The 27,320-nt window shown below is 41.1% G+C and overlaps 1 protein-coding gene and 1 long non-coding RNA gene across 2 annotated transcripts in view; one reads left to right on the forward strand and one right to left on the reverse strand.

Annotated features, from left to right (window-relative positions):
* On the forward strand, positions 1–25,871 carry LOC113875079. The gene is made up of 3 exons (XR_003506146.1): positions 1–371; positions 22,776–22,867; positions 23,474–25,871. It is a non-coding gene; the product is annotated as an uncharacterized LOC113875079 (long non-coding RNA).
* The window catches only part of SFRP2 (secreted frizzled related protein 2), an 8,624-nt gene continuing 6,565 nt past the window's right edge, over positions 25,262–27,320 (reverse strand). Inside the window, exon 3 of the mRNA XM_027513496.1 lies at positions 25,262–26,443. Coding sequence (XP_027369297.1) covers positions 26,139–26,443 — 305 coding nt within the window. The 3' untranslated portion in view covers positions 25,262–26,138. The remainder of the gene's footprint in view (positions 26,444–27,320) is intronic.

Below are 27,320 nucleotides of genomic sequence, written 5' to 3' on the forward strand. Positions count from 1 at the left end.
GCTTGGTCTCCCCGTGTCGTTCTTTCTTGCTTCCCTTTCTCTCCTTTTCTTCTCTGTTCTTCCTTCAGGGTGACTGACTTGGAGCGTAGGGGCTCTCTGAGACCACTTACTTGCCTGGGCTTCTAAGACCCACTCAAGAAGATGCCTAAGGTGGGGCACCTTCTGCTATTCGAGAGGGCACCTGTGGCCTCCGTGGTCAGTGCAAACCTGGTGTCACAGGTTTTACTAGTTTCCACGTAAACCAGTTAGTTCACCTCTGTCTCTTTTTCCTTTTATCTATCCTTTTCGCCAACGCCGTTCTCCCGAGGGAATCCCTGGATCCAACCGGGGCTGGACCCGGTAAGTGGCGCCTGAACCAGGCTCCCAGTAAGGTAAGCCCCCAATTGTGCAGTTTTCAGATGGCTAGGACCCCTCTGTCTCTTTTTCCTTTTATCTATCCTTAATCGCCAATGCCATCCTCCTGAGGGAATCCCTGGATCCAACTGGGGCTAGACCCCGATACCTTTTGATTTCTTCAGTAACCTATTGGTTATTTAGTAATGTATTGTTTAATCGCCATGTGTTTGTGTTTTTTACAGTTTTTTTTCTTGTAATTGATATCTAGTCTCATAGTGTTGTGGTTGGAGAAGATGCTTGATATGATTTCAATTTTCTTAAATTTACTGATGTTTGGTTTGTGACCCAAGATGTGGTCTATCCTGGAGAATGTTCCCTGTGCGCTTGAGAAGAAGGTGTATTCTGCATTTGGATGCAGTGTCTTGAAGATATCAATGAGATCCATCTCATCTAATGTATCATTTAAGACTTGTGTTTCCTTATTGATTTTCTGCTTTAATGATCTGTCCATTGGTGTGATTGGGGTGTTAAAGTCTCCTACTATTATTGTGTTACTGTCAATTTATCCTTTTATATCTGTTAGTGTTTGTCTTGTGTATTGAGGTGCTCCTATGTTAGGTGCATAGATATTTATGTATGTCTTCCTCTTGGATTGATCCCTTGATCAATTATGTAGCATCCTTCCTTATCTCTTGTAATGTTCTTTATTTAAGGTTTATTTTGTCTATATGAGGATTGCTACTCCAGCTTTCTTTTCTTCCCATTTGTATGGAATATATTTTTCCATCCTCTCACTTTCAGTCTGTATGTATCTTGAGGTCGGTCTGAAGTGGGTTTCTTGTAGACAGCATATATATGGGTCTTATTTTTGTATCCATTCAGCCAGTCTGTGTCTTTTGGTTGGAGCATTTAATCCATTTACATTTAAAATAATTATTGATATATATGTTCCTATTGCCATTTTCTTAATTGTTTGGGGTTGATTTTGTAAATGTTCTTCTTCTCTTGTATTTCTTGACTATATAAGTCCCTTTAACACTTATTGTAAACCTGGTTTGGTACTACTGAATTCTCTTGATTTTTGCTTGTCTGAAAAGCGTTTTATTTCTCCATCAATTTTGAATGAGAGTCTTGTTGGGTACAGTAATCTTTGTTGTAGATTTTTCCCTTTCAGTGCTTTAAACATATCCTGCTATTCCCTTCTGGCCTGCAGAGTTTCTGCTGAAAGATCAGCTGTTAAACGTGTAGGGTTTCCCTTGTATGTTATATGTTGCTTTTCCCTTGCTTCTTTTAATAGTCTTTCTTTGTGTTTAGTCTTTGTTAGTTTGATTAGTATGTGTCTTGGAATGTTTCTCCTTGGGTTTATCCTGTATGGGACTCTTTGAGCCTCTTGGACTTGATTGACTATTTCCTTTTCCATACTGGGGAAATTTTCAGCTATAATCTCTTCAAAAATTTTCTCATACCCTTTCTTTTTTTCTTCTTCTTCTGGGACCCCTATAGTTTGAATGTTGGTGTGTTTGATATGTTTCCAGAGGTCTCTGAGGCTATCCTCAGTTCTTTTCATTCTTTTTATTGTAGCCTGTACTTCAGAAGTTATTTCCACCATTTAATCTTCCAGCTAACTGATTATTCTTCTGCTTCAGATATTCTGTTATTAATTTCTTCTAGAGTATTTTTATTTTCAGTAATTGTGTTGTTTGTCTCTGTATGTTTATTCTTTAATTCTTCTAGGTCTTTGTTAATTGAGTCTTGCATGGTCTCCATTCTGTTTCCAAGGTTTTTGATCATCTTTACTATTCTTTTTCAGGTAGTTTGCCTATTTCCTCTTCATTTATTTGGACTTCTGTGTTTCTAGTTTGTTCCTTCATTTGTGCAGTATTTTTCTGCCTTTTCTTTTCTTTTTTTTAAAGTTATTGTGTTTGAGGTGTCCATTTCTCAGGCTTCAAGGAAAGTTGAATTCTTTCCTTGAAGAAGTTTGAATTCTTTCTTCTTTTAGGTTTCTGCCCTCCTAAGTTTGGTCCAGTGGTTTGTGTGAGCTTCACATAGGGTGAGATTTGTGCTGAGTTTTTGTTTGTTTGTTTGTTTTTCCTCTGATGGGCAAGGCTGAGTTAGGTGGTAATCCTGTCTGCTGATGATTGGGTTTGTATTTTTGTTTTGTTTGTTGCTTAGATGAGGCATCCTGCACAGGGTGCTACTGGTGGTTGGGTGATGCTGGGTCTTATATTCTAGTTGTTTCCTTTGTGTGAGTTCTCAATATTTGATATTCCCTAGGGTTAGTTCTCTGGTAGCCTAGGGTCTTGGAGTCAGTGCTCCCACTCCAAAGGCTCAGGGCTTGATCTCTGGTCAGGAATGAAGATTCCACAAGTAGATTGTTATGGCATTTAGTGAGATTAAAACAAATACCCAAAAACAAGAAACCAAAGATGAACCCCAGACAAATGGCAGTTACAAAATCAGGCACATAATAATTAAAATAATGGAATATACACATATACATATACACATGTAAGCAAAATCAAAACAGTTCAACAAAATAAAGTACAATAGATTGACCTGGCAAACAAAGGAAACCAAAAATTATACCTACCAGTTAAGAACAAAACTAAAGCACAAACTGGAAAACAAAACTAAAGCAAGGTGCCAAGTGGGGAGTAAAGCAATGAAAATAAAACTAGCAAATATGTTGAGAGGAAAGGAAAGAAAGGAAATAAAGAAAAGAAAGAAAGAATAGATATGCAAAATTAAATGGAGGTAGATGAAGAATATTTATATACATTGAAGATTAACTTCAAGGGGAAAAGAGCAGTAGGAAAAGCAAACAAATGAATAAATGTAGAAAAAATAATAATATGTTTAAAAAATTAAAAATTAAAATTAAAAATGAGAAAAGAAAAAAATAAAGGAAGAAGAAAGAAAGAAAAAAGGAAAACTCCACAGAACTGCAAAAGCCCTATGTAGAGGCAGAGGTTTATAACAACAACAAAAAATGTGACTGAGGAAAAACAAAAAAGCAAGCTCAAAACTTAATTAGATTTCATAGTGCCAATAAAATTGACAACTACAACAGAGTGGGGAATAAAGGGGGAAAAAAAGAAAAAAACAAACAAAAGAATCTACAGAACAAGTCAAAACATAAGAATAATATATGTTTTTCTTTAGTCACTGCTGTCAGAGTCCTTTCCCTCGCTGGGAGTCATAGTCCATCTCACCTCCCTAGGATGCCTCCAACACTGTGCTGATCTCTGGACCTTCTGTAGGGGCAGCTCAGATTCTAATCTGGTCTTACCCCTATGTGTTTTTGCCTCCAATGTCCACAGCTATCAGAACTAGTCTGTTTTCTTTTGTGGGAGCTCGCAATGATCTTTTACGTATTCCATAGACACAAAGTCTGCCTAGTTGATTGTGTGGATTTAATCTGCAGCTTGTACAGCTGTTGGGAAGGTTTTGGGTCTTCTACCTTAGCCACACTGCCCTTGTGTTTCAATTGTGATTTGCTTCCACCACTACATGTGGGTTGTCCAATGGGGTTGGCTCCTGAGGCTGCCCTGGAGGACTTGGGTTTGCCCCTGTGAGGGCCAGAGGTGATGCAGCTGCTTGGGGTTCTGGCAGCACCAGGTACTCAGGGGGGTTGGCGGCTAGGGCAGCAGGAAATATAGTGCTATAGAAGGGTATGGCAGCCAGTATTGGCCAATACGCTCCAGTATTCTTGCCTGGAGAACACCCCTGACGGAGAAGCCTGGCAGGCCACAGACCACAGCATCGCAAAGAGTTGGACACGGCCAAAGTGATCCTGTGTGCATACATGCAAACTTTTTTTGCCTGTGGCAGCTCTGCCCCAGTGAGGGTTGAGCGTGAAGGAGGCACAGCTGCTTGGCTTGTGGGGACCCTGGTGGTGCCAAGTGTGCAGGGACACGGAGTGACACCACTCTAGGAGTTATGGTCCTATCAGAGTCTTTTTTTTGAACCTCTTGTAGCTGGTGATCAGATGACGTCTTTGATCAGTCTTTCTCCATAGCTCCACCTGTTCAGGCACTTAGAGGGCTCCCTTGCTAGGGGTCCTTCTCTGTTGATCCGTGTGTCAGGCACATAGAGGGACCCCCCCCTTGACTGCAGTCCTACTCTGTAGACTGGCATGTCAGGCACTTAAAGGGGCACCCTGGGTGGGGTCCTACTCTGTAGTTCACTGCATCAGGCGTTTGATGGGCCAGCCTCTCTGTTGTTCAGATGCCCATGCTGGGGTGTGGGGAGAGAAAGGCTATGGTGATGGCTCCACCCCCTATGCATGACTCAGCAGTATTGCCTTGCTTCCATGGCTGCCTGGCTTTCCTCCCCAGGCATTTCCCACCACAATCTCCTCCCTCACATCCCCTCCATCCGTCTCTCCACAATCAACAGGAGACCTCACCCTGGGATTGCTCCACAATCCCTAAACTCCAGCTCTGCTGCTGGGCGTTCTAGGGGACCTACATCCCTGTTCAGGGTATGTATGGCTGTGGCAAGGACTGTCTGACTCTCATTCCATTTAGGCTGTCACAGATCAGCTGTTTCACTCTCAGCCTTAAATGTTTCTCCTCTGACTTAGACAATTCCCCTGATGTGGGGATCGGACCCCTGCTTCAGTTTCCCCAACTGCCGAGAGCAGGTCCAGTCCTGCTAACACGCCTGTTTTTTCCCCTAGTTCCTTCATCCTACCGAGTTTTGTGTGGTTCTATATATTCTTTTCCGCTGGTCAGGTACTCGTATCTGCTCTCAGCTGGTGTTCTGCATGCACTTCTGTGTTTTGAAGGTGTGTTCCTGATGTGTCCAGTGGAGAGAGAGGTACTCCATGTCCACCTACTGCTCCGCCATCTTGTTCCTCTCTCTGTATTAAGTTTTGAGATTGAGTCCTCCAACTTTGTATTTCTTTTCCAAGATTCTGTTAGCTATTCTTGGTCCCTTGAATTTTCATGAGAATTTTAGAATCAGCTTGTCATTTTCCACAAAATAGTGGCTGGAATATTGATAGAGGTTTTACTGAGTCTGTAGACCAATTTGGGGAAGTATTGCCGTCCAAGCAATATTATGTCTCCCTATTCATGAACATGGATGTCTTTTCATGTATTTAGTTCTTTCATTTCTTTCAATGATTTTGAAAATCATTTTCAGTGTAGAAATCTTGCCCTTCATTTATTAAATTTATTCCTAAATATTTTATTTTAAAAATTCTTTGGTAAATGGAATTGTTTTCTCAATTTAATTTTTGGATTGTTTAATGCTAGAGTATATAATTACAGCAATGAAATTAAAAGATTCTTGCTCCTTGGAAGAAAAGCTATGACCAACCTAGAAGGCATATTAAAAAGCAAAGACATTACTTTGCCAACAAAGGTCTGTCTAGTCAAGGCTGTGGTTTTTCCAGTAGTCATGTATAGATGTGAGAGTTGGACTATAAAGAAAGCTAAGTGCCAAAGAACTGATGCTTTCAAACTGTGGTGTTGGAGAAGACTCTTGAGAGTCCCTTGGACTGCAAGGAGATCCAACCAGTCCATCCTAAAGAACATCAGTCTTAAGTGTTTATTGGAAGGACTGATGTTGAAGCTGAAACTCCAATACTCTGGCTACCTGATGAAAAGAGCTGACTTATTGGAAAAGACCTTGAAACTGGGAAAGATTGAGGGCAGGAGGAGAAGGGGATGACAGAGGATGAGATGGTTGGATGGCATCACCGACTCAGTGGAGATGAGTTTGGGTGAACTCCGGGAGTTGGCGATGGACAGAGAGGCCTGGCATGCTACAGTCCATGGGGTAGCAGAGTTGGACAGGACTGAGTGACTGAACTAAACTATAGAATTACAATAGACTTTTGAATGTTGATCTTGTACTTTGCAGTCTTATTGCACTCGCTTGTTCCAATAGTTTTTAGTGGATTTCTTAGGATTTTCTATATACAGGGTCATGTAATCTGCTAATAGAGGTAGTTGTTTTACTTCTTCCCTTCTGACCTGGATTGTTATGCTCTTGCACTCTCTTCTTTTCCCCTCCCTCCACTCCACCTTTTCCCTTCCTGCCCCACTTCTTCCCCCCCCCCCCCGCCCCCGCCTTTTTACCTTGTTATGCTACCTAGAATTTTCAGTAATACGTTGAATGAGAGTGCTTAGGGTGTATATTATTTTTTTTTCCTGATCCTAAAGAGAAAGCCTTCATTTTTTCCCCCTATTAAGTATGAGGTTAACTGTGGTGTATGTAGGTGATTTTACAAGGTTGAGGAAACTCCCTTCTGCACCTAGTTTATTGAGTGCTTTTATAAAAAATGTGCTGAATTTTGCCAAGTGCCTGCCTGTATTTATTGATAATATCATGTTGTTTTTGTCCTTCAGTCTATTAATAGAGTGTATTACATTAATTGATCTTTGTATGTTAAACTAAGCTAGCATTCCTGGGATGAGTCCTGCTTGATCACAGTGTATAATCCTTTCAGTATGCTGCTAGATTTTTGAGATTTTTTGCATCTATATTCATACAGTACATTGTTTGGTAACATTTTTTACTGATATTTCTTTGGTTGTGGTATCAGGGTAATACTGGTCTCATAGTATGAGTTGAGAAGTATTCCCCTCCTCTTCTATTCTTTTGGATGAATTTGTAAATGACCGACATTAGTTTTCCTTTAACAGTGTTAGCATTATCTAATTTATTGGCATAAAATTGTTCATAATATTCTCACATAATCACTTTTACTTTTGAAAGGTTGGTGGTAATAGGTATTTCATTCCTGGTTTTAGTAATGTGGGTCTCTCTCTTTTTGTTGGCTTTCCTGGTGGCTCAGATGGTAAAGAATCTGTCAGCAATGCAGGAGGTCTGGGTTCGATCCCTGGGTTGGGAATATACCCTGGAGAAAGGAATGGCTACCTACTCCGGTATTCTTGTCTGAGAATTCCATGGACAGGGGAGCCTGGCAGGCTACAGTCCATGGGCTTGCAAAGAGTTGGACGTGACTGAGCGACTAACACACACACACACACACACACACACACAGCTAAAGTTTTGTCAATTTTGTTGATTTCTTTGAACAATCAACTTTATTTTCATTTATTTTCTGTTCTCTATATTATTGATTTCTCCTCTTGTCTATTTCCTGCTAAATATTTATTTAACTGCATCTTATATATTTTGGTATGCTGAGCTTTCATTTTCATTCACCTAAATTTCAAACACACTTAGAAATGTGGTGTTTAGTTTTCAACATATTTGTGGAATTCCCAAATTTCCTTCTGCTATTTATTTCTAATTTCATTCCTTTGTGTTTGGAGAACATACTTGGCATGATTTTGGCCCTTTCAAATGTACCAAGGCTTGTTATATGGCCTAACATATGGTCTATTCTGGAGAACGTCCCGTGTGCATTTGTATTTTGAGTATGAGGATTTGGGGGCTGATCAAGGAAAGATGAAACATGAGATGACCATGGTGTACAGTGAGCTTTTTGGGCAGTATTTGGACATGTTTCCATGAGAGGGGAAGAGCCTCACAGCAGAAGGCCTTCCAGAGACAAGGCCCGCCATCCAAAAGGGGAAGAGAGGAAGTGAATTCCCAGGGAAGAGAGAAATGGAGAGAGGGCTTATGTGTCAAGATGATGTCCCTCAGCAGCAATGGCGGGTCTCAGATTCAGAGAGCTCTGAGGGGCAGCAGTAGTTTGGAATCTTTTACACTCAGTGTTTGTCTTCTCTATGGCTTGCAGATATTGGGTGCAATTTTGCAGGGTATGCAAAGCAGACAGGCCCTAAATGGCTAAATACACACTTACTTTAGATATATTTAAAGTAATTGGATATGTAAGAATTTGAGTTTGGCATTGAGTTGATGGTGCCAACCTCTTGTGAAAAAGTAAATAATGTAAGGGCCAATATACACTAGCCATCTTTGGGCCACTTACAGAATAATTTGAGAAAAATATGTTTTCTGCTATTGCTTGATGGAAAGTCCTATAGATGTTTGTTTGTCTAGTTGGCTTATAGTGTATTGGAATCTTCTATTTGCTTTCAATCTTCTAGCTCTTTGTTCACCCCCTTGCTGAAAGTGGGTTTTGCAGCTTTTAATATTTTTGAGTTGTTCATCCACTTATCCCCTCCCCCTTTCCCCATTGCTTAGATAACTCCTTCCTATACCATAGACAGTTGTTCAGGATTCACATCGATGGTCTGATCTGCTAAGCAGGGGTCTCTTTACTGGTTTCGGTTGGTAATTTTAGTTCAAATTTTACTTTCTAGTCTCTCATCGCAGACCAGTGCACACATTCTAATCCTCTGAAGGACAAGAATTTAAAGGAATGAGGCCAGGAAATATGAAGGGAGCATGCTCCACTCAGAACCTGTCCACTTTCTATATTAGCAGTGGTTGTTCAGATTGTTAGAAGTCCAACACACTAAGAATATTGTTAATGGTTTCCCCACATCACCCCTGCCCCCCAGTTCTTATTCTGAAAACAAGCAATCACTATTTATTTTATTGAAGTATAGTTGCTTTACAATGTTGTGTTAGTTTATGCTGTATAGCAAAGTGAATAAGCTATATGTATAGGTATGTGCCTTCTTTTTTGGATTTCCTTCCCATTTACACCATAGAGCACTGATTAGAGTTCCCTGTGCTGTACAGTAGGTTCTCATCTGTTATCTGTTTTTTTTTTTTTTTTGGAAAGTTTTGCATATTTATTTTTAAGTTCTTTCTACATAAAGTCATATTTTTCCCATCAGTACATTCTTCTTTTTTTTTTTTTTACATTTTTATTTATTTTTTTCTTTTTTAAATTTTATTTTATTTTTAAACTTTACAATATTGTATTAGTTTTGCCAAACATCAAAATGAATCCACCACAGGTATACCCGTGCTCCCCATCCTGAACCCTCCTCCCTCCTCCCTCCCCATACCCTTGTTATCTGTTTTATACACAGTAAGACACTAACATATTTTAAAAGGCATAAGTAAGCACACAGTGGTTTGGTTTTCTTCTCTGGTGACTATTTTAATGCTTTATTGAAAAATAAAAACCAAAATCAAAAGCTTTCCCTTACATTGTCCTGTTTTTGGAACACTTGCTTGTTTGGTACCCTAAACACAATGTGTTGCCCGTCATAGAATTAAGCACTAACAGTGTCCTTTGCCCCTAGGACCTGAGTGGCAAGTGTCTGAGGCATGGCTACTGCTCTGTCCTCCCACACCCAGAGCAGATACTGTCAAGAACACGTGTATATCCTCTTCTGCCAAATGACTGTTAATGTCTTTTGCCCATTTTCTAAATTTCTTGTTTGATTCTTTTTTTTTTACTGTTGAGTTTTGAGAGGTTTTTTTTTTTTTTTTTTTTTGGTGGGGGGAGGGCAGGCCACGAGGCATGCAGAATCTTCTCCAACCAGGCATGCATTGGGAATGCGGTCTTAATCACTGGTCAGATATGTGGTTTGCAATTATTTAATCTGGAATTTATCTTTTCATTCTCTTAACAGGGTCTCCCATCACCCCTATGTTGTGGTATGATTGACAATATAATTGTATAATATTGAAACTGTACAATGTGATGATTTGATATACATTTAACAGGGTCTTTTTTTTTTTTCAGGAAGATAATTTTATTTATTTTTTAATATAAATTTATTTTAATTGGAGGCTAATTACTTTACAATATTGTATTGGTTTTGCCATACATCAACATGAATCCGTCACGGGTGTACACGTGTTCCCCACCCTGAACCCTCCTCCCATCTCCCTCCCCATCCCATCCCTTTGGGTCATCCCAGTGCACCAGCCCAGAGCATCCTGTATCATGCATCGAACCTGGACTGATGATTCATTTCACATATGATATACATGTTTAAATGCCATTCTCCCAAATCATCCAACCCTCACCCTCTCCCACAGAGTCCAAAAGACTATTCTATACATCTGTGTCTCTTTTGTTGTCTCACATACGGGGTTATCATTATCGTATTTCTAAATTCCATATATATGCGTTAGTATACTGTATTGGCGGAGAAGGCAATGGCACCCCGCTCCAGTACTCTTGCCTGGAAAATCCCATGGATGGAGAAGCCTGGTGGCCTGCAGTCCATGGGGTCGCTAAGAGTCGGGCACGACTGAGCGACTTCACTTTCACTTTTCACTTTCATGCATTGGAGAAGGAAATGGCAACCCACTCCAGTGTTCTTGCCTGGAGAATCCCAGGGATGGGGGAGCCTGGTGGGCTGCCATCTATGGGATCGCATGGAGTCGGACACGACTGAAGCAACTTAGCAGCATCAGCAGCAGCATACTGTATTGGTGTTTTTCTTTCTGGCTTACTTCACTTTGTATAATAGGCTCCAGTTTCATCCACCTCATTAGAACTGATTCAAATGTATTCTTTTTAATGGTTGAATAATACTCCATTGTGTATATGTACCACTATCCATTCATCTGCTGATGGACATCTAGGTTGCTTCCATGTCCTGGCTATTGTAAACAGTGCTGTGATGAGCACTGGGGTACACGTGTCTCTTTCAATTCTGGTTTCCTCGGTGTGTATGCCCAGCAGTGGGATTGCTGGGTCATATGGCAGTTCTATTTCCAGTTTTTAAAGGAATCTCCACACTGTTCTCCATAGTGGCTGTACTAGTTTGCATTCCCACCAACAGTGTAAGAGGGTTCCCTTTTCTCCATACCTTCTCCAGCATTTATTGCGTGTAGACTTTTGGATAGCAGCCATTCTGACTGGCGTGAAATGGTACCTCATTGTGGTTTTGATTTGCATTTCTCTGATAATGAGTGATATTGAGCATCTTTTTATGTGTTTGTTAGCCATCTGTATGTCTTCTTTGGAGAAATGTCTATTTAGTTCTTTGGCTCATTTTTTGATTGGGTCATTTATTTTTCTGGAGTTGAGCTGCAGGAGTTGCTTGTATATTTTTGAGATTAATTATTTGTCCATTGCTTCATTTGCTATTATTTTCTCCCATTCTGAAGGCTGTCTTTTCACCTTGCTTATAGTTTTCTTTGTTGTGCAGAAGCTTTTAAGTTTAATTAGGTCCCATTTGTGTATTTTTGCTTCTATTTCCAATATTCTGGGAGGTGGGTCATAGAGGATCCTGCTGTGATGTATGTCAGAGAGTGTTTTGCCTATGTTCTCCTCTAGGAGTTTTATAGTTTCCAGTCTTACGTTTAGATCTTTAATCCATTTTGAGTTTATTTTAGTGTATGGTGTTAGAAAGTGCTCTAGTTTCATTCTTTTACAAGTGGTTGACCAGTTTTCCCAGCACCACTTGTTAAAGAGATTGTCTTTAATCCATTGTATATTCTTGCCTCCTTTGTCAAAGATAAGGTGTCCATATGTGCGTGGATTTATCTCTGGGCTTTCTATTTTGTTCCATTGATCTATATTTCTGTCTTTGTGCCAGTACCATACTGTCTTGATGACTGTGGCTTTGTAGTAGAGCCTGAAGTCAGGCAGGTTGATTCCTCCAGTTCCATTCTTCTTTCTCAAGATTGCTTTGGCTATTCGAGGTTTTTTGTATTTCCATACAAATTGTGAAATTATTTGTACTAGCTCTGTGAAAAATACCGTTGGTAGCTTGATAGGGATTGCATTGAATCTATAGATTGCTTTGGGTAGTATACTCATTTTCACTATATTGATTCTTCCAATCCATGAACACGGTATATTTCTCCATCTATTAGTGTCCTCTTTGATTTCTTTCACCAGTGTTTTAAAGTTTTCTATATATAGGTCTTCAGTTTCTTTAGGTAGATATATTCCTAAGTATTTTATTCTTTTCGTTGCAATGGTGAATGGAATTGTTTCTTTCTATTTTCCCATTATTAGTGTATAGGAATGCAAGGGATTTCTGTGTGTTGATTTTATATCCTGCAACTTTACTATATTCATTGATTAGCTCTAGTAATTTTCTGGTGGAGTCTTTAGGGTTTTCTATGTAGAGGATCAAGCCTTTGACTGTGTGGATCACAATAAACTGTGGAAAATTCTGAAAGAGATGGGAACACCAGACCACCTGACCTGCCTCTTGAGAAACCTATATGTAGGTCAGGAAGCAACAGTTAGAACTGGACATGGAACAACAGACTGGTTCCAAATGGGAAAAGGAATACGTCAAGGCTGTGTATTGTCACCCTGTTTATTTAACTTATATGCAGAATACATCATTAAAAACGCTGGGCTGGAAGAAGCACAAGCTGGAATCAAGATTGCTGGGAGAAATTTCAATAACCTCAGATATGCAGATGACACCACCCTTATGGCAGAAAGTGAAGAACTAAAAAGGCTCTTGATGAAAGTGAAAGAGGAGAGTGAAAAAATTGGCTTTTAAGCCAACATTCAGAAAACGAAGATCATGGCCTCTGGTCCTATCACTTCATGGGAAATAGATGGGGAAACAGTGGAAACAGTGTCAGACTTTATTTTTCTGGGCTCCAAAATCACTACAGATGGTGACTGCAGCCATGAAATTAAAAGACGCTTACTCCTTGGAAGGAAAGTTATGACCAACCTAGATAGCATATTGAAAAGCAGAGACATAACTTTGCCAACAAAGGTCCATCTAGTCAAGGCTATGGTTTTTCCAGTAGTCATGTATGGATGTGAGAGTTGGACTGTGAAGAAAGCTGAGCGCCGAAGAATTGATGCTTTTGAACTGTGGTGTTGGAGAAGACTCTTGAGAGTCCCTCGATTGCAAGGAGATCCAACCAGTCCATTCTAAAGATCAGTCCTGGGTGTTCTTTGGAAGGAATTATGCTAAAGCTGAAACTCCAGTACTTCAGCCACCTAATGCGAAGAGTTGACACATTGGAAAAGACTCTGATGTTGGAAGGGATTGGGGGCAGGGGGAAAAGGGGACGACAGAAGATGAGATGGCTGGATGGCATCACTGACTCGATGGACGTGAGTTTGAGTGAACTCTGGGAGTTGGTGATGGACAGGGAAGCCTGGCGTGCTGCAGTTCATGGGGTCGCAAAGAGTCGGACATGACTGAGCGACTGAACTGACTGAACTGATTGATGTAGAGGATCATGTCATCTGCAAACAGTAAGAGTTTTTCTTCTTCTTTTCCAATTTGAATTCCTTTTATTTCTTTTTCTGCTCTGATTGCTGTGGCCAAAACTTCCAAAACTATGTTGAATAGTAGTGGTGAAAGTGGGCACCCTTGTCTTGTTTCTGACTTTAGGGGAAATGCTTTTAATTTTTCACCATTGAGGATAATGTTTGCTGTGGGTTTGTCATATATAGCTTTTATTATATTGAGGTATGTTCCTTCTATTCCTGCTTTCTGGAGAGTTTTTATCATAAATGGATGTTGAATTTTGTCAAAGGCTTTCTCTGCATCTATTGAGATAATCATATGGCTTTTATTTTTCAATTTGTTAATATGGTGTATTACATTGATTGATTTGTGGATATTGAAGAATCCTTGCATCCCTGGGTTAAAGCCCACTTGATCATGGTGTATGATCTTTTTAATGTGTTGTTGGATTCTGATTACTAGAATTTTTTAAAGGATTTTTGCATCTATGTTCATCAGTGATATTGGCCTGTAGTTTTCTTTTTTTGTGGCATCTTTGTCAGGTTTTGGTATTAGGATGATGGTGACCTCATAGAATGAGTTTGGAAGTTTACCTTCCTCTGAAATTTTCTGGAAGAGTTTGAGTAGGATAGGTGTTAGCTCTTCTCTAACACCTAAATTCTCTAACTGAATTTTTGGTAGAATTCAGCTGTGAAGCTGTCTGGACCTGGGCTTTTGTTTGCTGGAAGATTTCTCATTACAGTTTCAATTTCTGTGCTTGTGATGGGTCTGTTAAGATTTTCTATTTCTTCCTGGTTCAGTTTTGGAACGTTGTACTTTTCTAAGAATTTGTCCATTTCTTCCAAGTTGTCCATTTTATTGGCATATAATTGCTGATAGTAGTCTCTTATGATCCTATGTATTTCTGTGCTGTCTGTTGTGATCTCTTCATTTTCATTTCTAATTTTATTGATTTGATTTTTCTCCCTTTTTTTCTTGATGAATCTGGCTAATGGTTTGTCAACTTTATTTATCCTCTCAAAGAAGAACCAGCTTTTGGCTTTGTTGATTTTTGCTATGGTCTCTTTTGTTTCTCTTTCATTTATTTCTGCCCTAATTTTTAAGACTTCTTTCCTTATACTAACCCTGGGGTTCTTCATTTTTTTCTTTTCTAGTTGCTTTAGGTGTAGAGTTAGGTTATTTATTTGACTTTTTTCTTGTTTCTTGAGGTATGCCTGTATTGCTATGAACCTTCCCCTTAGCACTGCTTTTACAGTGTCCCACAGGTTTTGGGTTGTTGTGTTTTCATTTTCATTCATTTCTATGCATAGTTTGATTTCTTTTTTGATTTCTTCTGTGATTTGTTGGTTATTCAGCATCATGTTGTTCAGCCTCCATATGTTGGAATTTTTAATAATTTTTCTCCTATAATTGAGATCTAATCTTGCCGCACTGTGGCCAGAAAAGATGTTTGGAATGATTTCAATTTTTTTGAATTTACCAAGGCTAGATTTATGGCCTAGGATGCAATCTATCCTGGAGAAGTTCCATGTGAGCTTGAGAAAAAGGTGAAATTCATTGTTTTGGGGTTAAATGGCCTATAGATATCAATTAGGTCTAATTAGTCTATTGTATCAGATAAAGTTTGTGTTTCCTTGTTAATTTTCTGTTTAGTTGATCTATCCATAGGTGTGAGTGGGGTATTAAAGTATCCCACTATTATTGTGTTATTGTTAATCTCCCCTTTCATACTTGTTAGCATTTGTCTTACATATTGCGGTGCTCCTATGTTGGGTGCATATATATTTATAATTGTTATATCTTCTTCTTGGATTGATTCTTTGATCATTATGTAGTGTCCTTCTTTGTCTCTTTTCACAGCCTTTGTTTTAAAGTCTGCTTTAAATGAGTATTGCTACTCCTATTTTCTTTTGGTCTTTATTTGTGTGGAATATCTTTTTCCAGCCCTTCACTTTCAGTCTGTATGTGTCCCCTGTTTTGAGGTGGGTCTCTTGTAGACAACATATATAGGGGTCTTGTTTTTGTATCCATTCAGCCAGTCTTTGTCTTTTGGTTGGGGCATTCAACCCATTTACATTTAAGGTAATTATTGATAAGTATGATCCCGTTGCCATTTACTTCATAATTTTGGGTTTGAGTTTATACACCCTTTTTGTGTCTCCTGTCTAGAGAAGATCCTTTAGCATTTGTTGGAGAGCTGGTTTGGTGGTGCTGAATTCTCTCAGCTTTTGCTTGTCTGTAAAGCTTTTGATTTCTCCTTCATATTTGAATGAGATCCTTGCTGGGTACAGTAATCTGGGCTGTAGGTTATTTTCTTTCATCACTTTAAGTATGTCCTGCCATTCCCTCCTGGCCTCAAGAGTTTCTGTTGAAAGATCAGCTGCTATCCTTATGGGAATCCCCTTGTGTGTTATTTGTTGTTTTTCCCTTTCTGCTTTTAATATTTATTCTTTATGTTTGATCTTTGTTAATTTGATTAATATGTGTCTTGGGGTGTTTTGCCTTGGGTTTATCCTGTTTGGGACTCTCTGGATTTATTGGACTTGGGTGATTATTTCCTTCCCCATTTTAGGGAAGTTTTCAACTATTATCTCCTCAAGTATTTTCTCATGGTCTTTCTTTTTGTCTTCTTCTGGGACTCCTATGATTCGAATGTTGGAATGTTTAACATTGTCCCAGAGGTCTCTGACATTGTCCTCATTTCTTTTAATTCGTTTTTCTTTTTTCCTCTCTGATTCATTTATTTCTACCATTCTATCTTCTGCCTCACTAATCCTATCTTTTGCCTCCATTATTCTACTATTTGTTGCCTCCAGAGTGTTTTTAATTTCATTTATTGCATTATTCATTATATATTGACTCTTTTTTATTTCTTCTAGGTCCTTGTTAAGCCTTTCTTGCATCTTCTCAATCCTTGCCTCTAGGCTATTTATCTGTGAGTCCATTTTGTTTTCAAGATTTTGGATCATTTTCACTATCATTGTTCAGAATTCTTTATCAGGTAGATTCCCTATATCTTCCTCTTTTGTTTGGTTTGGTGGGCATTTATCCTGTTCTTTTACCTGCTGGGTATTCCTCTGTCTCTTCATCTTGTTTATATTGCTGTGTTTGGGGTGGCCTTTCTGTATTCTGGCAGTTTGTGGAGTTCTCTTTATTGTGGAGTTTCCTCACTGTGGGTCGGGTTGGATGGGTGGCTTGTCAAGGTTTCTTGGTTAGGGAAGCTTGTGTCGGTGTTCTGGTGGGTGGAGCTGGATTTCTTCTCTCTGGAGTGCAATGAAGTGTCCAGTAATGAGTTATGAGATGTCAGTGGGTTTGGAGTGACTTTGGGCAGCCTGTATATTGAAGCTCAGGGCTGTGTTCCTGTGTTGCTGGAGAATTTGCGTGGTATGTCTTGCTCTGAAACTTGTTGTCCCTTGGGTGGTGTTTGGTTTCAGTGTAGGTATGGAGGCGTTTGATGAGCTCCTGTCGATTAATGTTCCCTGGAGTCAGGAGTTCTCTGGTGTTCTCAGGATTTGGACTTAAGCCTCCTGCTTCTGGTTTTCAGTCTTATTTTTACAGTAGCCTCAAGACTTCTCCATCTATACAGCAATATTGATAAAACATCTAGATTAAAGATGAAAAGTTTCTCCACAGTGAGGGACACCCAGAGAGGTTGACAGAGTTACATGGAGAAGAGAAGAGGGAGGAGGGAGTTAGAGGTGACCCGAGTGAGATGAGGTGGAATCAAAAGAGGAGAGAGCAAGCTAGCCTGTAATCACTTCCTTATGTGTGCTCCACATAAGGAGCTGTGCTCTGTGCTCTGGACCGCTCAGAGATGTTCATGGAGTTATACAGAGAAGAGAAGAGGGAGGAAGGAGACAGAGGTGGCCAGGAGGATAAAGGGGGGGAATCAAAAGGAGAGAGACAGATCCAGCCAGTAATCAGTTCCCTAATTGTTCTCCACCTTCTGGAACACACAAAGAGATTCACAGAGTTGGGTAGAGAAGAGAAGAGGGAGGGAGGAGATTGAGGCGACCTGGTGGAGACAAAGGAGAGTCCAAAGGGGGAGAGAGCAGTCAAGCCAGTAATCTTGTTCCCAAGTAAAAATGGGTACTAAAGATTGGGTTCTTAAAGGTACAAAATTGATAACAAATACCAAAAAGCAAAGATTAAAAATCTAGAGTAGAGGTTGGATTTTCAAAAATACAATATTAAAGAAAAAAGAAAAAACAAAGTCACAAAAATTATAAAATATATTTATATGAAGTTTGCCTTAAAAAATAGGGTCTCTCTCTCTCTTTTTTTTGTGCAAAGTAATAGTATGTTATAAAAATGAAAATTAAAGGAGTAATAGAGGACTTAAAAATTAAAAAAAATAAAGAATGATAGTAAAAATATATCTAGGACTTTCTCTGGTATTGTTGTGGGCAGTGTGGGGTCAGTTCATTTTTGGAGAGTTCCTTGATCCAGCTTATATTTCTCAAGATCTATAGGCCCCTGCTTATGTAGTCGGTACTAACTACAGGGTTTTAATCTATTGCACCTGTCACTTCCAAGAAGGTTCCCTCTGTTTTAGCTTCTTCTGTTTGCTGGTCTCTTCAGTGTCTGATTTCCGCCCTGACACAAGGGGGCGGTGGTGGACATTTTTTTAGGCTAACTTGGAGAAGGAAATGGCATGCCACACCAGTACTCTTGCCTGGAAAAGCCCATGGATGGAGGAGCCTGGTGGGCTGCAGTCCATGGGGTCGCTAAGAGTCGGACACGACTGAGCGACTTCACTTTCACTTTTCACTTTTATGCAATGGAGAAGGAAATGGCAACCCACTCCAGTGTTCTTGCCTGGAGAATCCCAGGGACAGGGGAGCCTGGTGGGCTGCCATCTATGGGGTCATGCAGAGTTGGACAGGACTGAAGTGACTTAGCAGCAGCAGCAGTTCAGTCGTGCTGTGGGGAGGGAGGGTCACTGCAAACAACACTGGTGTGCGCTTGCAGTGTCTCGGCCACACTGGGTTTGCCCTTGCTCACGGCGTGTGTGCTTTCCCTGTTTTACACTGCTTAGGTTCCAGGTTGCTCTGCCGGGAACTGTCTGAGGCCGTCCCTGGGTTGTGTGCACTTCCCAGGTCTAAGCCGCTCAGGTTCAGGTACTCGGGTAGTCCTCAGAGGCTCAGACTCGGTTGGGCCTGTGTTTTGTGCCCTTCCCAGGTCCGAGCAGCTCAGGTGATCAGGTGTTTGGTGAGTGCAGTTGCTGTGACTTATCGCCTCCCCGTCCCTGCCACTCAGTTTTCTGGGTGTACAACTGGCGCACCTTCTCAGGCGGATGTTGACCGTCCAGAATCCCAAGAAGTCTTGGTTAGCAATGAAGCCTGCTTGCAGTTTGATAGATAATGCCTCTCTGGGGCCGCAATTGCCCCCTTTTGGCTCTGGCTGCCCTTGCCTGCCTGTCACCGGAGGGGGATAGGCCGGCCTGCAGCCGGCTAGCTCTGCTCAGTCCTTTGTTCTGTGAGCGGGCCTGACGGTATCTTAGGTTAGGGCTTTTCGTGTGGTAGCTTTCCCACGGCTGGTTTGCTAGCTCAAGTTACTTCCCTCAAATTGCCCTCGGGGCATTCATGCCCAGTCCTTACTGTAATCAATGCAGCCCGCGCCTCCCTGCCCAGCCTCCGCTTGCTAGTGGCGGATGCAGGCGTCTGAGCTGCTTCTCCACTGGGGGAGTTACTATTGGGCACATAATCTGTGGGTTTTCATTATTTATTTATTTTTCCTCCCGGTTATGTTGCCCTCTGTGGTTCCAAGCCTCGCCACAGACTCAGCAGTGAGAGTGTTTCCTGGTATTTGTAAACTTCTCTCTTTTTAAAGACTCCCTTCCTGGGATGGAGCTCAGTCCCTACCTCTTTTGTCTTTTATATTTTTTCCTATCTCCTTTCGAAGACAATGGGCTGCTTTTCTGGGTGCCTGATGTCCTCTGCCGGCATTCAGAAGTTGTTTTGTGGAATTTACTCAGCGTTCAAATGTTCTTTTGGTGAATTTGTGGGGGACAAAGTGATCTGGATCCCCGTCCTATTCCTTCACCATCTTAGGACTGCCTCTCTAACAGGGTCTTTTGAACAGCAAAAGTTTTACATTTTGAAGAGGTTCCATTTATGTTTTTCCTTTTATGGACTGTGCATTGGGTATCAAATTTAAGAACTCTTTGCCAAATCCTAGGTCTTTACATAATAAATGTTCTATTTATTCAAAAACTTCAATGGTTTTACACTTAAGTTCATGATCCACTTTGAGTTAGTTTTTGTATTCCATGGGAGGTTTAGATTCTTTCTGTTTTGCCTATGGAATATTCTGTTTCTCCAGCAGCATTTACTGAAAAGGCCATTCCTACTCCATTGAGCTGGTTTTACATCTTTGTAAAAAAAACTAGCTGGGTTCATTTATGGGTTCTGTGTTCCATTCTATCAATCTATATGTTGGTCCCCCCGACCAGTACCATACTGTGTTGATTACTGAAGCTCTATAGTAAGTCTTGGGGCTTCCCTGGTAGCTCAGCTGGTAAAGAATCTGCCTGCAATGCAGGAGACCCTGGTTCAATTCCTGGGTTGGGAAGAGCCCCTGTAGAAGGGATAGGCTACGCACTCCAGTATTCTTGGGATTCCCTGGTGTCTCAGGTGATAAAGAATCTGCCTGCAATGCAGGCGACCTGGGTTCCATCCCTGGGTTGGGAAGATGCCCTGGAGGAGGGCATGGCAGCCCACTCTAGTATTTTTGCCTGGAGAATCCCCACGGACAGAGGAGCCTGGCAGGCCACAGTCCATGGGATTGCAAATTGTCAGACACAACTGACCAACTAAGCACAGCACAGCATAGTAAGCCTTAATGATAGGAATAATGATTTTTCTTGCTTTATTCTTTTTCATAATCATTCTGGATACTCTACAGTCTTTGCCTTTCCATACCAATTTTAGAATAATGTCCAAAAATCTTGCTGAGAACTTGATAGAAATTGTATTAAATTAAACATATAGATCAGTTTGAAGAGAGCTGACATCTTCACCATGATGAATCATTCAACTAATGAACATGGTATGTCTCTCCAATTATTTAGGTCTTTTTTGATGTCATTCATCAGCATTTTGTAATTTTCAGCATACAGAATATTTATACCTAAATATTTTATTTTCTTTGGAGCAGTTGTAAATGGTATTGTGATTTTGTTTTGATTTCTGCTTGTTTGCTCTTAGTATATATAATACGGTTGATTTTGTATGTCAGTCTTATATTCCAGGGCTTCCCAGGTAGTACAGTGGTAAAGAATCTGCCTGTTAATGCCGGAGATGCAAGAGACACAGGTTCAATCCCCTGGAGAAGGAAATGGCAACCCACTCCAATATTCTTGCCTGGAAGATTCCATGGACAGAGGAGCCTTGTGGGCTACAGTCCAGGGGGTCACAAAGAGTCGGACATGACTGATCATGGGTGCATGCATGTGAGCGCATGCACACACACACACACACACATGTATCCTAGCTCCTATCCATTCTTAGTTTGCCAGTAGATTTTACCATGAATAGGTGTTGAGTTTTGTCAAATGCTTTTTTTTTGGCATCAGGTGACATGACTATATGATTTTTTCTTCCACCTGTTAATACGGTAGATTACATTGATTGATTTTTGAATATTGAAACAGTCTTGCATAACTTAGATAAACCAGTGTGGTTGTAACATGTTATTCTTTTCACACATTGCTGGATTTGATTTGCTAATATTTTGTAGAGGATTTTTGTGTCTAAATTCATGGGAGATATTGGTCGATAGTTTCCTTTGTCCTTTATTTGGTTTTGGTATTTAGGGCAATATTAGCCTCATAAAATGAGTTGAGAAACACCCTCTCCTCTTCTATTTCCTGGAAGAGATTGTGCAAAACTGGTGTCAGTTATTCTTTAAATGTTTGGTAAAATTCTCTAGTGACACTTCCTGGCTCTAGAGATTTTGATTCTTAGTGTTATTTCAATGTGAATTTATCTGTGCCCATAAGAACAAGTGAAAGGTCTGGAGAGTTTGGGGTCTCAGTTCACATTACATTCACATGTGGTTGTGTCACACTGGACTGTGATCACATGAGAGAAACCATTGTGTGCTGGTCATTGTTGGGACCTCCGCACTGACGACAGCACCTGGTACACAGTAGGTGTTCAAGTGAGCTTGCGGAATAACTGAGTCGACTCGGTACTCTGTTGCAGACTGGAAGCCTGATGCTGTTAGAGGGCGGCATGGAGGCACCTGAATTCTTTGTGCGAGGTGGAAAAATCTTTTGGGAAGAGTGGAAGAGTACCTAGTACTTATGGTTCCACTTATCCCTCTTTGCTTAAACTACTTGTGATCAGGCAGTGGTTGGCTCTACCACCTGGAGCAACCCAGTGTGCTCCAGAATTTGAGGAGCATGGGGAGCTGGTGAGACAGAGGGGTGTGTTGGGGTAAGAGTAGTTGCTGCAGGCTGCTGAAGACTGATGCTCCTTCCTAATCAGGGTGCCTCTCACACAGAAACAAGCTCTGAGAATCACACTTTAAAACAGAGGATACACAGGAAATGAGAATGGATTGAGCTTAAACATAATTTATGGAGTAATAATTCTTGATTGCCCATAAGTAGTGTCAGGCTTGCAGAAACTACTGACTTTTTAGGTGTCTCTGAATTTCAAAAGCTACACCAAGGTACTTGCCACTAGGACTGTAGTTTCTAGTCCGCTAAGTGCTTTGTTTTAGACTAGAAGATTTTCTGTCAGAGCTACATTTCTGTGTGGTGCACAAGAAAGCACGTGCACGCATGAGAGGGTGCACCAGTTTTTAGGTGAATTTCTACTGGGGAGCCAGTTAGTGGTGCTAAGTTCTCATGCCTTGCTCATTTCATAGCATAACAGACTATCTGGGTTGTTAAATTAGTGACGATTATAACTACATTCTGGGACATCTTGTGACAGCTAAACTCTTTGATTTGTTCTTCTAACACTATATTAATTGCTATCTGTATCAATAAGAGCTTTTTTTTTTTTAGCAGCTTTTTATCTGCATTATTTTCTGGACAATTGTGAACAGCTTCAAAAATATTTTATTATGTTGAAGGCTATTTATTTCTGAGCCAAATGTGAATTCATTTGTTTGTAATTTGAGACTATGGGGCATTTATTGATTATAAAGGCAATGGGCCTTATGCTAGGCTTATTTGTAGTGTCTGGAAATCACCATCAGCATGGTAATTGTGCCGTGTTGATTGGCCAACATGTCAAACTGATGATAAACACTTTCTCCTTTATGCCATCCCTGGGCTTGTCTATACTCTCTTTTAACACAGCATGTTGGGATGATTTGTCTGCTTGTCTCTCTCTCTCACTGGATTCAGAGTTCCTTTGGAGAATGAACCATCTCTCTTTCTAGAGCGCCGAGCACAATTCCTGACTCTAGACTAGAAGCTGAAGGAGGACAGATCGCTGTGTGTCCACCACCTGGGACAGCACCTGGGCGTGCAGGTGAGCACTCAACACTTGTCGAATGAATGCATCAACGCTGATAGCTGGTGCGCTAGAAAAGTCTTTGCTGAGTTAATAAATTACTTTGTATTTGTACAGTGAGTTTCAGGGGCAGAAATCACATTGTTTCATAACCCAGAGGCAGTGATTGCACCCTAAAATACATACGCCTTGACTTGCTTTCCAAGGTGACCCCTCCCCCATCAAGAATATTGAAAACCAAGTAGTAAGCAAGATTTGAAAGGCAAAAAATCAAACTATCATTTGATAAGAGAATAGGGAATGAAGACTGGAGGGTACTGTTAGATAAAATGGACCTCTTTATCCTTTTTAACCCTATGAATTTCACTGCACATAGATAGGACCTTCGAGCACGTAGGAAATGTTGCCCCACAACTCTTATAAATGTGTTCCTGTAGAACAACTCATTTCTCAAATTATGTAGGAAAGGGAGGAGGAATCACACGTGTGGTAGATATGCAGCTTTTATATCTTTAAACTTTTCTGATCTCCTATGTGGGATATCTTGGCAGTTTATTAACAGGTCATGAATCATCTTAGGAAACACAAAAATCCAATGTCTTCTGATTCCTTGCTTTTTTCCAGAATAATGGATGAACATTCATGTTTTCACCTGTCTACAAAAGAAATCTGATAGTTGGAAAACTAAGGAAGAATACAACAGTCATGATTATTTCAAAAAGAAATGAGCCATACCTATATTTGAATCATCATGCAAAAGAAAACAATGAAACAAAATGAAAGATGAACCAAAAATCTATGTGCTCTTCCAAGCATGTCTTGTTGGCTCAGTCTTGACAAAGATGGGAACAAAGGGTGTGGGGGATTGGAAAATTCACAGAAGGGTGTGTAAGGCAGCAGGCAGGCATCGGAGTGCCTACTACCTCCTCACATCATGACCGAAGGAGGCAATGTCTGGCAACAACTAGGTCTACGGAGCCCCAGGGTCCGCATCCTTTAACGTGGGCAGGCAACATCTGTTTTGATTGGACAGGGAACATTCAGATAGGTCAGCATCTTCCAATTGTTTCTTTCCACTATTTTTGGATGTGTTATACTTATTTCCGCTTTCTAATTCCTAAAGCGTCTGTCTACTGTTCTTTTGTCTTTTATCTTCTCTCTCTGTCTTGCCTTTTCCAGAATCCCAAGTTTCCGGTTTCAAATGTTTACAATGAGTCGTGGCCTTAATCATGAGTGTCCCTCATTTAGTCCATGGGTGCCTTGTAGGAAGAGGATTGTGTTAGGAGTCTGTGGACTCAGATGAGAAGCCGAGTCAATTGGTAACCCAGAAGAGGAAAGAGATTGTCCAAATTGTGCAGCTCAGCTAGGCAGTGGGGCTCTGTTGCCTTTTGGAGCCACCAGAGCTTGAAGTGCTATAGAGAGGTCATGGCTGTATGTGCAGCAAACTTTTTAACTAAATCAACAAAATGCTGTCACGTAAAGGCTTCGCAGGAACACCACTCAAAATTTCGGATTTGTTGAGGACACTGTTGATCTTGTGTATTACCTGTCCTTATATTTCATATAACTTACGTTATAAATGTCATTGTACTTGTGATTATTTCTCTTCTTTTACTCTGTCATGTCAGCTCCATAAGGACAAGGAGCTGATATATGGTTCCCCAGCACTTAGAATGGGGCCAGACATGTAGCAGATGTACAGTGCACATTTGTTGAATAGAGATGTGCCACCCTGCTCCTATAATCCACCCTGGATTGAACAGAAGACAGAATTTGTCATCTGAAAGACCTGAATTTCAGCTCTGAATCAGCCTCATGTTAGCCTTGGTGCCTAATCCCTTTGAGCCTTAGTTTCTTCACGTGTTTACTAGAACTTCTCTGGAGCCTCCTAAAATAAAACAATGAAGCATTTGGATGGATGTATGGATGGAAGCCCTTCTCATTTTCCTGTTCTCTTTTCACCACCCCCTCCCTACCTACTGCCTTTCAATGGGTGCTCTTCAAACCATGGCTCTGTTAGAATTTAAGTGGGGAAAGAATGAACACTGTTGCAATAGTGATTCTTTTTCATTATAAAAATCTGCAGAAATGAAAAGCACAACGGCCAAGCTCGTGAACCTCAGGTTCAGGCTTGTGTTGCCACCAGGCTGCCACTGGATGGCTGAAACCAGACCAAAGCAGGCAAACCTCTGCCTCCCTGCAGGGTCTGCAGTAGTAGAATCTGTGTGGGCTGTGAGACACAAGCAGGGGCCAGGGGATGGGTGGTGGAGAGGTGAGGTGCTTTCTGAGTCACACAGGAAATAGACACTTCAAACCGCAGGAGGGCTGGGCCTCGGGAGGAAGGAGGTGATCACTCTCATTCAGCTCCCTTTCCAGTTCCTCCCACTGAGAAGACAAGACAGAAGACAGGGAGTTGGTAAAACAGGATGTAAAGTTTATATACAAGAATATAGTGTTTATCTGAAATATTTACAGTGTTGGTTAAAGCAATATTTTTACAACTTTTTGGGGTCAACTACTATGTATATTACAGGTAAGCTACAATGGTTTAATCTGCAAAATTAAGTAAAAAAGTGTTTTAAACAAAGTTTAAAGTACTCGGGTCAATCATAAAATTGGTCTGTTTTGTCTTTTATTTGAAGAACTCATGCTACGGTGGTTAATGTGGTTTTTATAAATGGAAGTATTCTACCTGGAAATGCAAAACGCAATACATGCTAGTTGTTAAGTTCCCAGCAGGGATGTTAAATGACAAATGACTTGTTACACAATTCAGGTGCTGAGTATCAGGCTGCAGCCGAGAGAGGTGCTGAGATAACAGCCAGCTTTATCTCAACCGGGTTTTGGACCCACAACAGAAAAGGGAAAGTTCGGGCCATACAGAAAAGTGAAGCTGTTTGCACGTTAAGGCAACCTCAGTGGAAACGGACCCAAACCAAACCACCAAAAAAATCAAGCCAGAGTCACAGTTGCACCTACGTGAAATAGTTCTTAACTGACCTTTTTAAAAACTTCATAAAAATCCTTGTGATTTTATTAGTTGGAATATTTCTACAAGATTTCGGTGGATTTTTCCTTTATGTGAAGACACCTATCTGTTCCTGAGGCCTCCTGGGGCCTTATAACTCAGGAAATGCTGGGGGTGCAAACGTGCAAAAGGCAGGGGAAGCCGCTCCAGGCCGGAGCCGGAGCCGAGGGACTGTGCTTGGGAAACCACGCTGAGGTCCCAGAGCAGCGGGGGCGGGTCGGCGGGGCCCTGGGAGGGGTCCGCAGCGAGGCTGGCCTGGGACTAGCACTGCAGCTTGCGGAAGCTGCGGGAGATGCGCTTGAACTCTCGCTGCCCCTTCTGCCACCGCTTCACCGAGGTGATGACCAGCTCCCCACCCAGCTTCTGCCCCATGACCAGGTAGGGCGCGTTGATGTCGTTCATCTCCTCACACGTGCACTGCAGGCTGTCTTTGAGCCACAGCACCGACTTCTTCAGGTCCTTCTCGGACACTCCGTTCAGCTTGTAAATGGTCTTGCTCTTGGTCTCCAGGATGATTTTCGTGTCTCTATTGATGTAGGTGATCTCCTTCACTTTTATCTTCAGTGCTGCGAACACAAAAGGGGGCAGGATCACTCCAGTGATAAGGAGGGCATAAATCCCCCCCGCGTGTCCTAGACTCGCCTGGGAGAGGGAAGAGGAGCCCCTTGAGGTTGACGGGGCCGCAGGCAGGGGGTTGGGAGCTGAGGGCAGCAGGTGGCTCCATTTCTAAAGCCTCAAAGCATTGATCGAGCACTTTGTTTCAAACCAGCCATCCTTTAAAAACTCCCCTTGTGGACTCAATTGATTTTCCCTCCTTGCCCTGTGTTCCTGTGTTTGTACCGAGGCTGCATGTGGAGTGTGCTCTCCTCGACAAATGACTTCCCCTATTGGAAAATTCACCATGAAAAGAAATGCCTGACTTAGGTGAAACACGATCCTTCTGTGGCTGTAAACTTTAAACTCAATTTATGACGTCGGAGAGGTTTTTGGACAAACCTGTAAGGAAATTATATCGCACAATCATTGTTTTCTAAAGAACAGACTACAGGGAAGGAGAATTGATCTTACAGCTGCATTTGATTTGGTAAAGTAACTTGGAGAAAAAATATCCAAGACTCTTTTTAAGAGCACAACATGTTTAGCTGTAAAAGTGTTTTTCTGAAGACCTCATCCTCATATGCTATCATTTGCCTGTCCAAGGCTAAGGCATTTACAGATCATATATGCACTGCTTCCAAGATGGATATGTAGACTCATTAGAATGCTAAGACCTAAGGTAAGTGGTTTACTATAAAAGACACATTTTATAGTCATGAACAGTATGCTTTGGGAAAGAAAACCCTACAAACATACATGCTGGAATTAAATTTCAAGACTCCATGAAGTCAGGGAAGGGATAGAATTTTAAGGTTTACGGGATCATCTAGCTAAGCTCTCTTGTTG

The sequence above is a fragment of the Bos indicus x Bos taurus genome, chromosome 17 (genome assembly GCF_003369695.1).
Source record: "Bos indicus x Bos taurus breed Angus x Brahman F1 hybrid chromosome 17, Bos_hybrid_MaternalHap_v2.0, whole genome shotgun sequence".
In the NCBI taxonomy this organism is placed as follows: Eukaryota; Metazoa; Chordata; class Mammalia; order Artiodactyla; family Bovidae; genus Bos; species Bos indicus x Bos taurus.